This window comes from Schistocerca americana, chromosome 3 (assembly GCF_021461395.2).
Source record: "Schistocerca americana isolate TAMUIC-IGC-003095 chromosome 3, iqSchAmer2.1, whole genome shotgun sequence".
Taxonomy (NCBI): Eukaryota; Metazoa; Arthropoda; class Insecta; order Orthoptera; family Acrididae; genus Schistocerca; species Schistocerca americana.
Genome location: NC_060121.1, coordinates 417204407 through 417218755, shown reverse-complemented (window position 1 = coordinate 417218755; position 14349 = coordinate 417204407). Strand labels below are relative to the sequence as shown.

Sequence of the window (14349 nt, the reverse complement as noted above, 5' to 3'; positions counted from 1 at the left end):
ACTAATAAGTTTTTGCGTCCATTGCTGGAAACACAATACGTTTCTGTAAATTAGATATATTTAAAAAAAATTCTCACAAATTCAGAGGTATAAATAAGTCAAACGATAGTTTCATTTAGCCTTATAAAAGTCTAACAGTTTTGAGACGCTAAAATGACTGAATCATAATTAACAGTTCAAATACTCAACATCTTAAGAATATGAAATATAATAATTCTTTGGAATGATGTTTTTATCGATGAGACTGAATATATTTCTTCTTATTTCAAGCAGAGGAAACTGATTAGAGTAAGCTTTAACCCGTCTGAAAACGAAAACAGTCCTGATACTAGCAAACAAATGAGCAAAATGCAGTGTTATATATGTTATATATATGCAGTGTTATATATATGAACACTTAAGGCATGCTGACAATCTGCCTAAAGACTTCAAAAGCCTAGTATTCAAGTTATGCGCAGTAACGCTCTTCAACTTCGTATCTTTGTCAGATGTCTTATAAAAGAATGCATCGGCACTTTCTCTTTTGACATTTAATACCTTAATGTCATGCCACTTCAGTTTCTTCTTATCCATGCCCAGATTAAATCTCGTACCCCTCTCTTCCTGCAAAGCTATCATGTCATAAAAATCATCTTAAGTCAATTGATGTATACGATGTAAGTGCTCCCCTCTTCTTTGTCCTACTGATTAATGTAGCACACTGTTCTGGCACATAGATAGCCCTAGATTTCATACCCCTTTTCACCTTTTCTCAATTATGCAACGTACATTGTCGCCTTCATTCTGCGAATGCCCTTGTATCAAAAATTAATAAGTGATACTATGACTATTTTGTTAATGTAAAGCATGCCAGTAACTGCAGAAAAATACTTATTCCTCCACTGTTCATACCATTTATCTGAACAGAAAATAAGCTCTTTATCCTCAGAGTTTCCAGCTCTCTCATCTAGCAGTGCTATACAGTGCAGTATGCAACTTCCAATTTTCACAGCTCCTTGTATCCCTACTGATAAAAAAAATTCGGCTTGGTTTGCAACGAGATCACTAACAGTAAAATTGTACTCTTATAATAAAATATTGTAGCCATACCTTCAGGTTAAAGGCGCTGCAGTCTGGAACCGCAAGACCGCTACGGTCGCAGGTTCTAATCCTGCCTCGGGCATATATGTTTGTGTTGTCCTTAGGTTAGTTAGGTTTAACTAGTTCTAAGTTGTAGGGGACTAATGACCTCAGCAGTTGAGTCCCATAGTGCTCAGAGCCATTTGAACCATACCTTCAGGTAGCGACATAATAGCCTGAAGGTCATAAATTGCGATATTTAGTTTGTACTTATCAGCATTCTTCTCTTTATGGGAAAGATTTTCTCTTCTTGATGCTGATTATAAGAGTCAAGCAAAATGTTTTTGCACTTGTCATCTGCACTTTTAAAAGTTTACATTTGTCGCACTGATCTTTTCTTAGTATATAAATACACGTGTTAAATGTACGATTGAATATGCGATTAAATGTTATTTACCACCGAATATGCGATTAAACATTACTGCATTAACAAATGGTAAACACTGCTTCTCAAGATGTTCTTTATAGTCGTGATGGAAATCTGCCAAACTTTTGCCGCCCTCAGTAAATTCAAAAGTAGTCTGAGCCCTTAAATAGTTTGATTCAACTCTGTATATAGCATTAACAAAACTCCTTACACTGCCTTTTATTTCAGAATCTAATGTGGGATGTTTTTCATGATTTTCTCTTTTCTCAGCCTCAACAAATCCGATTTCAGATTTCTTCATCAAATCCATTCGGATGGGTCGATCGTTTATTTCAATAACTGTCCTGAAAAATGTACTTAAAACCCTAATACGCGTATCATTCATTTCAAAATAAAACGCTGTATTCAGTTTATGAATTCTTGTGTGGTTGAATAGCGATGCTTCGTTTTAGCAGGCCCGTTGTATGCAGCTATATGTCCCCATTGCCTCTGTAAATCTGAATGATCCCAATAGCTATCAAATATTTCTTGTTGAACGTCATTAATTTTTTCCCAATTCAGTAGTCTAAATTCGCTGCACATGGTGGGGTCCTTTTTTTCTGGGTATTCTGCCTTTGTCATTAAGGACGCCATACGTGCTCTTCCAGAATTTCTCATTATTTTAGCTGTTCTAACTGCCCAATTTTCGAGAATCTGTTTCTGTTTCTTCCCTTTCTTCATCTCAGTTTCGACATCAGTTAGGAAGTTACCTTCATCTGTACTTTCAGACCTATAACCGTCACAGGAACTGACAGTAAAATTTCGATCTTCTATTGAGTCATCATCTAATACGTCAATATGGCCACAGTCTACCAGAGAAATACAGTATTGTTGTTTTCCTTTCATTTTTGTCAGACGCATGCGGACAGTACTTTCTGACTACATGCAACAACAAAAATGTCAGTTCTGTTTCCTTCTGAACTAGTAGCAACAACAGTCGATCCGATTTGATTATAGGATATCATTAAGGATGATGTAGTTCTGTGAAAATGTAGCTCATGAAGTATTGTATAACGTTCTTCCATTAGCTACCTCATAACTTGGATTTGTTTCATGGACTTCTTTCCCTTGAATACATTCCAGATTAGCAGGATGTCCATCCTCTGTATTACTGTCCAATGTGACAGGCGAACGCCCTGATGGCAACATCATTCATTATTCTGCGTGAAAAGGGAACAAGAAAGGAAATGTACGAGTATTTTCTTAAAAAGTGACACAATCAAAATATCCTATCTACTTCTTCAAAAACGACAAAACTGAGAACGTTAGATTTCTTCTAAAGTGAAGCAGCTCAAAACATCAATAGTACATCATCGCAAACATTACATTTCACACTGAAGTCAACAGCGTTGTTTTACGTGGGAGGGCCAACGCTGGTTAAATTAGAAAATAACGAACTTTTTACGACCAAAGCACATAAATGGAACGTTTTACTCTAGTCATTCAAACAGACGTGACTCCATATTCCCGGAAATGAGTCTTCAAAACTGGCATATTTTAAATTATTTAAGCATTCTACGCTTACATTGGTTAACTGAAGTCTTCTTCTTCTTAAGTTGCCAATCCTAAGATTGATTTGCAGCAGCTCTCCATTCAGTGCGATTGTCGGCCAGCCTCTTCAATTCCGTGGAACTTCCGCATCCTAGGTCCTGCATTATCTGGCTTATGTACTTTCTTCTAGGTCTGCCTCTTGCCCTTTTGCCCTCCACAAGGCCTTCCGTTATAGTGTGGAGAAGACTTTCATGTCTCAGAATGTGTCCCATCCATATATCTCTCCTCTTCTTGACCGTCTTCCAAAGAACTGGAACTTCCTCCGCTCTCTGCAGGACTTCTTCATTTGTCATCCTGGCCGTCCATGGAATTTTTAACATCCTTCGCAGACACCACATTTCGAATCCTTCAATCCTTCTTCTTTCATTCCTCTCCAAGTGTCCAGGTTTCGCTGCCGTAGAGAAGCACACTCCCAACAAAGGTCTTTATTAAACGCTTCCTTAACGACAGACTTATCATATTTGATGTGAGGAGTCCTTTCCTTTTATAGAATGCAATCTTTGCCTGATTTATTCTACTTATTACATCTTTCCTACTACGACCATCTGATGTTATTCTGCTTCCCAAGTAGACAAAGTCTTGTATTCCTTTCAGCTTCTCTCCATTCAGCCTTGTATTCGTAATTGCTTGATTATTTTGTCTGCTTGCAACTAAGATTTTTGTTTTTGACTTATTAATTTTCATGTTGTACCGTGTAGCAAGAGTGTTTTCCATTTCCTCCAACACTACTTGTAATTCTTCCTCATTTTCCGCTAGGACAGCAATGTCATCCGCAAAACGCAACATATCAACTATTTTTCCCTGGATCCTGATTCCATTAGCTTGTCCTAACTTTTCTCTGACCTCCTAGGAGGGCGGATGAGCAGGTAGAGGCAGGGCACTCTCTTGTCCTTGGGATGGGAAACTGTCCCTAAAGGCGGAAGAGCCACATGATGGCCAACGGCATAGAATGAAGAAGGCAAGGAGAAACCACTTCATTAAAGATCTAATTAGATTTCTCAAGTATCAGCAGCCATAATATGAATATGAAACAAGCTCTAACTGAAGTCTAGGAAGGGAAATATGACACTGCTTTTGTGACTTCAAACCAAAATAACGACACAACTAAAAATAACACAGTTTTGGAGCACTTAACAACGATCCGTTCAGTATAGAATTCACTGCTAAACTAACAGTGCAACGCTGTTGCAGTTAGGAGCACGCTCCTTCTCCATACAATTGAAGTGACGCAACTGTTCGTTAATGGCCAAATTATGAAGCTACAGAAACACACTTTTGATAATTGATCAGGTATTGTTCCAATACTGTCATAGTAACAACCGAAAAATGAAGATTTTTGTGTTGCGTCACTTTTGTGGGAAGGGTACTGTGTGTTTCAACCTGACTCCTTCTCTCCTTCATTGTTACCACCTATCAGCTTTATTAACTCTGGCGTGTGCAATACAGAGACTTACCACTGCCACGTCTTTAGTATATGAACAAATTTCTGGGAATGTATGTTTAGAGCACAGTATTGTATGGTAGTGAAACATGGACTGTGGGAATACAGTACAAAAAGAGTCGGAGAGATTTGGTGCTCTAGAAGGATACTGAAGATTGGATGGCCTAGTAAGAGAGAGGTTCTCTGGAGAATCGACGAAGAAATGAACGTATGAAAAACAGTGACAATAAGAGGGGACAGGATGATAGGACGTTTGTTGTCAGAGACGTACATTCGTGGTACCAGAGGCTAAACTGTTAGGGTAGACAGAGACTGGAGTTCATCCTACGTATAATCTAGCACGTAGGTTTCAAGTGCTACTCTGAGATGAAAGAGTTCGGCATAAGAGAGTAATTCGTGATGGACCGCATGAAACCAGTCAGTGGACTGATGAACAAAAAAGATAAAGGGATCAGAGTATTTGAGTATTTCTGTTAAATATTCCTATAAGGAAAAAAATAAAGCGCAACAAAGTTTTAGAAATTTTAAATATTGCTTTTTGTGAGCTTGCTAAGTGTATGGTTCAAATGGCTCTAAGCACTATGGGACTTAACATCTGAGGTCATCAGTCCCCTAGACTTAGAACTACTTAAACCTAACTAACCTAAGGACATCACGCACATCCATGCCCGAGGCAGGATTCGAATCTGCGACCGTAACAGCAACCCGGTTCCGCACAGAAGCGCCTAGAAGCGCTCGGCCGCAGTGGCCGGCTGCTAAGAGCAAAACAAGATTTTACAGGTGAGACGAGCATTTTGAAGAGGACGTGAAGCCGAGGTGGGCGGGCATCCTGGTCGCCCCAACACGTTAACAACCGATGAAATCGTGGAAAATGTGAAAGAAGTGATAATTAACATTCGCGAAAATAAAATCAGAGAAGTCGCTGATCATGTTGACATATCAGCCGGTTCGTGCCATGAAATTTTCGTGTATGTTGTTGGTATTAAACGTGTGACAATAAAATTTATTCCAGAATACTTGAATTTCGATCAAAAACAGCGACGAATGCCAGTTGCTCATGAGTGTCTATATGAAAGGAAGGAGAAGCACGCAGAGGCCAGTCGCAATTCCATTAGTTTTTAGTACGCCTGCGAATCTATGTTTCGGCTATAAATAGCCATATTCAGAACATTTTCGTTACAGCTCGACAAACTCGCGGCAGTTCATGTCAACATATGTTCTGAGAGGTGTATATGTCCTGCCTACACACCTGTTTGCCTCTCCTTTCTTACAATCAACGGTCGCTGTGCACAACGGTTCTTGTTGGAATCAAAGCTGTCTAGATCAAGTTAACAATGATGTTTCAAATGGTTCAAATGGCTCTGAGCACTATGGGACTTAACATCTGAAGTCATCAGTCCCCTAGACTTCGAACTGCTTATACGAGTACCTAACTAACCTAAGGACATCACACACATCCATGCCCGAGGCAGGATTCGAACCTGCGTCCGTAGCGGTCTCGCGGTTCCAGACTGTAGCGCCTAGAACCGCTCGGCCACTCCGGCCGGCACGAGTGCCCTCTGCCGCCACAATATACAGGGTGTTTCAAAAATGACCGGTATATTTGAAACGGCAATAAAAACTAAACGAGCAGCGATAGAAATACACCGTTTGTTGCAATATGCTTGGGACAACAGTACATTTTCAGGCAGACAAACTTTCGAAATTACAGTAGTTACAATTTTCAACAACAGATGGCGCTGCGGTCTTGGAAACTCTATAGTACGATATTTTCCACATATCCACCATGCGTAGCAATAATATGGCGTAGTCTCTGAATGAAATTACCCGAAACCTTTGACAACGTGGCTGGCGGAATGGCTTCACATGCAGATGAGATGTACTGCTTCAGCTGTTCAATTGTTTCTGGATTCTGGCGGTACACCTGGTCTTTCAAGTGTCCCCACAGAAAGAAGTCACAGGGGTTCATGTCTGGCGAATAGGGAGGCCAATCCACGCCGCCTCCTGTATGTTTCGGATAGCCCAAAGCAACCACACGATCATCGAAATATTCATTCAGGAAATTAAAGACGTCGGCCGTGCGATGTGGCCGGGCACCATCTTGCATAAACCACGAGGTGTTCGCAGTGTCGTCTAAGGCAGTTTATACCGCCACAAATTCATGAAGAATGTCCAGATAGCGTGATGCAGTAATCGTTTCGGATCTGAAAAATGGGCCAATGATTCCTTTGGAAGAAATGGCGGCCCAGACCAGTACTTTTTGAGGATGCAGGGACGATGGGACTGTAACATGGGGCTTTTCGGTTCCCCATATGCGCCAGTTCTGTTTATTGACGAAGCCGTCCAGGTAAAAATAAGCTTCGTCAGTAAACCAAATGCTGCCCACATGCATATCGCCGTCATCAATCCTGTGCACTATATCGTTAGCGAATGTCTCTCGTGCAGCAATGGTAGCGGCGCTGAGGGGTTGCCGCGTTTGAATTTTGTATGGATAGAGGTGTAAACTCTGGCGCATGAGACGATACGTGGACGTTGGCGTCATTTGGACCGCAGCTGCAACACGGCGAACGGAAACCCGAGGCCGCTGTTGGATCACCTGCTGCACTAGCTGCGCGTTGCCCTCTGTGGTTGCCGTACGCGGTCGCCCTACCTTTCCACCACGTTCATCCGTCACATTCCCAGTCCGTTGAAATTTTTCAAACAGATCCTTTATTGTATCGCTTTTCGGTCCTTTGGTTACATTAAACCTCCGTTGAAAACTTCGTCTTGTTGCGACAACACTGTGTTCTAGGCGGTGGAATTCCAACACCAGAAAAATCCTCTGTTCTAAGGAATAAACCATGTTGTCTACAGCACACTTGCACGTTGTGAACAGCACACGCATACAGCAGAAAGACGACGTACAGAATGGCGCACCCACCGACTGCGTTGTCTTCTATATCTTTCACATCACTTGCAGCGCCATCTGTTGTTGAAAATTGTAACTACTGTAATTTCGAAAGTTTGTCCGCCTGAAAATGTACTGTTGTCCCAAGCATATTGCAACAAACGGTGTATTTCTATCGCTGCTCGTTTAGTTTTTATTGCCGTTTCAAACATATCGGTCATTTTTGAAACACCCTGTACGAGTAGGATCGCCGGCAGCAGCGTTGCCGCCCAGTCTCACTCTCAGTCCCAGTCTTCTGTTTTAGTCAGTCCTCGTCACTTTGGTCGTGTGTTACTAACGGGAGCCTCACACTGTACAACGCTCTTTTGCTTCTTGCAATAGCTGGACACTGCTGCTGTTTTTTTTTCTTTTGTAAAATTTCTTTGCAGCTCTTAGAGGAAGCTACAAGATAAGCAAAACTTCTGTTTACTGCATTTCACTAATCATTTCTGCCCATGTCTAGCTTCCCTATGGCGACAGCCGCTGCACCACTCTGCAACCCACCTCCCCTTACCATTGCGTTTGAAGTAGTACACAGCCGGCACGGTATCTCATCGTGTCCGGTCAGAGAGCTGGTTGGCCTCTCTAATAAAAAAGCTGAGTGGAAGGGTCAGCAAACGAACTTTAATGGATGTCATGTGATGTCCGCAAAACCAAACACGACAAGTGGTCATCTCGACAAAAATGACAATCCTGAGGGCCCGGGTTCGATTCCCGGCTGGATCGGAGATTTTCTCCACCCAGGGAATGGGTATTGTGTCGTTCTAATCATCATCATTTCATCTCCATCGACGCGAAAGTCGCTGAAGTGACGTCTGCCCAACGGGAGGCCCTAGTCACACGACTTTTTTTTTTTTTTTTTTTTTTTTTTTTTTTTTACAGCACTTACAAGTTTAACGCCGTTTGCGGTAAGAATTCCGAAAAGAGTTATCTATTTTGTGGTGAAACAGTTCCTAGCTTTTTCGCTGCTATACTGCTTGTCCATTAATGTCTGACCAAAACTAATACTGTAAACTATGCCCCTGCCTCCGTATTCGCCAGAAATGGTCCCGTGTGGCTTTCTTCTGTACCCAAAACTAAAGTATGCCTTGAAAGGCCATCGTTTACAAGCATAGATGAGAGTAAACATGCGTCGAGGAGAGAGCTTAAAGCTATTCCAGAATCTAGTTCAGGAAGTGTTTCGAGGCTTGGAGAAAGTACTGGAATATGTGTATAAAATCTGTTGTTGTGGTCTTCAGTCCGAAGACTGGTTTGATGGAGCTCCCCATGTTACTCTATCCTGTGCAAGCTTCTTCTTCTCCGAGTAACTACTACAACCTACATCCCTCTGAATCTGCTTACTGTATTCATCTCTTGGTCTCCTTCTACAACTTTTACCCTACACGCTTCCTTCCAGTACTAAATTGGTGATCCCTTGATGTCTCAGGATGTGTCTTACCAACCGATCCCTTCTCCTCTCCCATATAAAATCTAGTGGGGACTATTTGGAGGGCGACATCCGTGATATGGTCGAATAAATAGAATTCTTCCCAAGAAACAAATTCCCATTATTTTTTTAATGTACCTCGTATCTTGTGTTATGTTACATGCACTTAGCGTTTAAATATTTGTGTCCGTGTGAAGATAAGCCCCGGTGACATCAGTTCCGTTACCTCTGTTCGTAGGTCCAGTGAGGACGACTACTGCCCACCAGAGGACGTGGACTTCATTCAAGAGGCGGTGCTGAAGGAACTGCGCCTCAAATTCTCCCCAGTCAAGCTGCAGCTCGCCTACCTGGAGGAGGGAGACCAGTGAACAAATGGAAGACATCCACTAGCACGCCATTTTTCATTTAGTTTCGTGTGATGTTGACGCTTATAGTCAGCATTAGTAGTTTTTACCATGCATAATTTTATACATTTTCCTGTCAAAAGACTGATGTTAGATATAAGTCACGGGGATTTGGTGATGGTATTTTGTAAGCAGAATCGTAAATTAATGTACTCTTTTTGTGACAAGTAAACGTATGTTGTGCCTGAGTATGTTGTGTAATTTATCTAGAAACTACTACTGACCACAGCCTTACTATTCCTAAACCAGTACTATACGGTACAGTATACAACGAAACATCGATAAATGTAACCCTCATCTTTAGAAATTCCGGAAGTCAAGCACCGACTAAAACTTGCACTTGATACAGTCTTATCTGGAAGTACCTGTGACAAATTTTCACACTTAGTAATAGAGTGGTTTGTTATCTAATGATAAAGTCGGGTTGATTCTGTGCTCCACATATCTTACAACACACGTTCCTCATAATCAAGCAGTGTAACTGTGCACCGTGTAACCTCCCCACAAAAATTTAAAAGAATATTATTTAAGACTGCTAATGATCATTGAGCCAAGTGTAACCTTTCCAGAGAATTTTTAAAAAAGACAATATTTAATAGAAATGGGAGCCAAACGTAACCTCCCTGCAATGAAATGTAGTGACAAAGGCAATAAAAATGTGAAATTCGCAATCTGACTCTGGTGTAAGCTCCCACAAAAAATATAATAAAAGATAATTCAGTGCTAATGACACTTCAGTGACAACGAAAATTCAATTAAACCGAAATATCGGTCTTTGGCCCTGTGCAAAAAATCAGAATTAATTTCTTACCTCAGTATAACTGCATGTCAAGTTTCTGCTCTTATTGTTGGCCACGGCTTGGAGGAAATGCATTGCAAATAATATTTGTTTTTTTTTTTGAAATTTAACTGAAACTTTACTTTAAGGGAAATGGAAGGAAATCATTGGTTCAATTGAATGGTTTTTTTGTAAAAAAAATTGCTTTGAAATCAAAATTATTATTGGGGCGATTATTGCACAAATTAGTTACAGTTAATTTACATTATTAGCTGAGCGCATTTAAAAATAATATACCTCGTCCTGTATCTTGACCAGAATGCCATGTCGACGCCCGCCGACTCCTCACACACAACTGCACTCGACTGCTACTACCGACATACTGCACTGCTCACAGACTGCCCACTGACAGACTGCTCGCAACTGTACTGCACGACTACTACCGACCGACTACTGGACGCAACTGCTACCGACAGAGTGCTCTGCACGACGACTACTAGAGTACTACTGCTCGTAACTCTCGCGCGGTCAAGCGCAGACTACCCACGATAAAAGGCTCTCTGGTCAAAGATTTTATCATGCCTCACCATCGCTGCTACGTTACATACGTGTTTCAACCGCTGACAGAAAAATTACCCTTAATGCAGTAATTATTGTGTTATTTTAATCTTTGGGAACGGTTTTCAGTACCTTTAAGTAGGAAAGGAAACATTTTTAATACATATATGGTAAAAAAGCAAAAACAAGTTTCGTAAATATCACATTTCACTTCTCTCCTTTGAGGGATATGTGCTTGGTCCAGCAATCCTCCAGGTTTTTCATCCTATCAGAAAAACAGATTCTATGAAACTTTGCAAAGAGCTCGGTGTCTGTAACTATCACTTCCTCATTTCACGAAAATTTTTTCCAAGCAGGTCATAGTTTCAAGTTCGGAAATGGAAGAAGTCACTTTGGGCTCAGTTTGGCTAATAGTGAGGATGAGGAACCAATTCGAAACCTAACTCACGCACTTTCGCCATTGTTATTGCTGATGTGTGGGATGGTGCATTATCCTGATGAAAAAGCACTTTTTTGCTTAGCCTCCTTGGCTTTTCTTCAGCCAACGCAAGTTTCAAACGATCCAGCGATGAAGCATAATAGGCTCCAGTTGTGGTTCTGCCTTCTTTCAAGTAACCTATGAGGATTATTTCTTGGAAATCGCAAAAAAAAAACTGTGGCCATCATCTTACCAGCTGAAAAAATGGTCTTTGCCCTTTTCTGTTCGCTCTCACCAGCCTTTTTCCATTGTTTTGACTGTCTTTTTGACTCTGGTGTGTACTAATACGTACAGGCTTCATCGAAAGTCAAAAATTCTTGCGAATTGCTATTAAACACAGCCTGACGTTGTGTTGAAATGCTGCTGCGGATGCGCTTTTGGTCGCTACGAGCAGTCTCTGCACCCACCTCGCACACAGCTTCTTTATAGGCGATTCTCCGTGCAAGATAGAGTGTACACGCTGAATTGAGATGTCCACAGTCTTGGCAACCTCACAATTAAAAAAATTCTTCTTCGTTGGCCTTGAATTACGGTAACATGGATTTTGTCAATGGTTTCCTTTGTGGTGACCTCAACAGAACACCGGAGCGGACTTCGTCTTCGGTGCTTGTCCAGCCTCATTTAAATTCATTAATCCAAAATAAATGATGGTGCAGAACCTGCGTCATTCGATTCTGTTTTGATTTGTGAGGCTGTCAAAGCCTTCGAATTAAAATATTTAAAAATGGGACGAAACTTTTTTCTCCATTTTCAGTCGCAGTCACACTGACCAAGCTAGACGGCTGTCAGTAATGAACTGTACGTTGTACATTGCTAAGATTTGAAATTCTTTATTAGGATGCTTGGAATAATCAATTTTACCAACGATTAAGGCGTAACAAAAATTTTCCATTCTTTCACGGAAATTTACTGACTTATCAAACCACCGTCGTGAATACATTTACTAAGAAACAAACGTGCCACAATACAGTTAAGTGACTAGCGTGAGGTTTATTTAGTTTTTGTAGAATCCTTATGGTACTTTAGAGCAATGGAATGAGGACTGGCAAGAATATATCCAAAGGCCATAGAAATTCATGATGCAACTCGTGAAGAATTGTTTTCGTAATGAAGTGAAACTGAATGTTCAGCAGTCCCTGCGGTTGGTGCAGTGAAGTTCTGTATACTGGGAAAAAGTGATTCTTGTGAGCATGAAAGTGCTCCCGACTTTCCCACAAACTGTTTCCAAGTGGAGTTCACTGTTTGAACAGGAGTTTATACGACACAGTCCCCTGCATGTCGCAAATGCATCACTGGTATTGTGGTCTTCATTCTGAAGACTGCTTTGATGCAGCTCTCCACTCTCTTCTATCTCGTGCAAGCCTTTCCATCTCCGCATAACTACCGCAACTTCCTTTGAATCTGCTTTCTGTAGCCAAGGCTTGCTCTCCCTCTACAACTTTTACCTCTCGCATGCCCATCCATTAACAAATTAACGATTCCTCGGTGGATCAGAATGCACCTAATCAACATATCACTTTTTTGCCAAGATACGTCACAGATTTCTCTCTTTCACCATTCGATTCAGCATATCTCTGTTAATTATCCAATGTACCCATCTACTTTTTAGTGTTCTTCTGATCAGAGCAATCAAATAGCTCCTGATCTCATCTTGCATGTACTATTTATAGTCCATATTTCACTTCTGAATGGGCTGCACTACAGACAAATACTATCAGAAAAGATTTCTTAATACTTAAATTCATATTATGAGGGCGCACTGGAAAGTGCAAACTCTTAAAGCTTTTTAATTAAAACAAACGTTATTAACATTCTACGTCTTTGTTCTTCATGTCTTAATCTTTACTTTTCGCCACAGACATACTGAGCCAGTAGTCTCCGTGCAATGGTAACACCAGATGCCATCAGATCACCGAAGTTGAACGCTGTCAGGCGTAGCTAGCGCTTGAATTGGTGGCTGGCAGGTGTGCCGAGTGCCGTGAGGTGCACTTGTGAGGCAAACTGAGGAGCTACTTGACTGAGAAGTAGCGGCTCCGGTCGCGGAAACTGGCAAGGGCCAGGAAATTAGCGTGCTGGCCACATGCCCCTCCATATCTGCACCTAGTGAAGCCTGTCGGCTGAGGACGACACGGTGGTCAGCCGGTACCGTTTGGCCGTGTCCTATTCAGACGGAGTCAGTCAGTCAGTCAGTCAGTCATCCTAACAATGAACACTTTTCTTCAAGTGAAAGACCAGTTTGTTGATGCCATCGCTCTACACTGTTTGACTTTGTTGGTGGAACCACAAACTCAGCTCTGCTTGCACTGCTTCATCACTTCAAAGTGGAGTCCCCAAAAGCGTTCTTTAATTTATGGAAACAAATGACAATCACGTGGGGACAAGTTAGAACTATATGGCGGATGATTGATGGCAATGAATACTAGGTGTCAGATTGTTGCAGAATTGCATTGCTCATGTGTCTGGTACTGTCATGCTGAAGAATAAGGTGTGTGGACGAACTGTTCATACTCGATAATGGATTGCAACACGTTGTTTCTCACTCACTGACATAGTTAGGTTACACACCATCGTGTTACACACTACAGATCGGAGCACTCTAGTGGCAGACGGCTGTTGGTATGTGAGCTTGAAAAATTAAGATATAGAATGTTGTAAATATTAGTTTTATTGAGAAAGCTTGGAGAGTTTTCACATAAAAATTCAGAGGCACTACTTTTAAGCATGTCCTGAAAGATAACATATTTATCTTTCAGAAAAAGTCTTTCCTCCTACGGGAAGCATGCATTTATATCCTTTCTACTTCAGCCCACATCAGTTATTTTGCACTCCAAAAAGCAAAACTCGACTGCAACTTTTAGTGTATCATTAGCTGCTCTAATTTCCTCAACATCACCTGATTGAACTCGACTACAGCCCATTACCAATGTTTTACTTCTGTCGATATTCATCTGATAACCTTCTTTCAAGAAGCTATCTACTCTGCTTAACTGATCTTTCTCCTCCTTTCCTCACTCTGCCAATTACAGTGTCATCGGACACTTTAAAATTTTTATTTCTTCTCCCTGTACTACAATTATTTTTCAAATTTCTCTTTAGTTTCTTTTATTGCTTTCTCAACGTAACGATTGGATTACATGGGGGATAGGCACCAAAGATTTCTCATTCTCTTCTCAGCTACGGTCCCTCTTCGAAGTTCTTATTCTTATAAGTGTAGTTTGGTTCTGCTGTAACTTTTAACTAACCATTCACTTGCTATGTTTTA

The 14349-nt window shown here is 41.1% G+C and overlaps 1 protein-coding gene across 2 annotated transcripts in view; it reads left to right on the top strand.

The window, feature by feature from the left end:
- LOC124607286 (UPF0489 protein C5orf22 homolog) overlaps nt 1–9461 on the top strand; it is a 485448-nt gene extending 475987 nt beyond the window's left edge. For both annotated transcript variants that reach the window (XM_047139567.1, XM_047139569.1), the window contains exon 3: nt 9108–9461. In XM_047139567.1, coding sequence (XP_046995523.1) covers nt 9108–9237 — 130 coding nt within the window. In that variant the 3' untranslated portion in view covers nt 9238–9461. The remainder of the gene's footprint in view (nt 1–9107) is intronic.
- The last annotated feature ends 4888 nt before the right edge of the window (nt 9462–14349 follow it).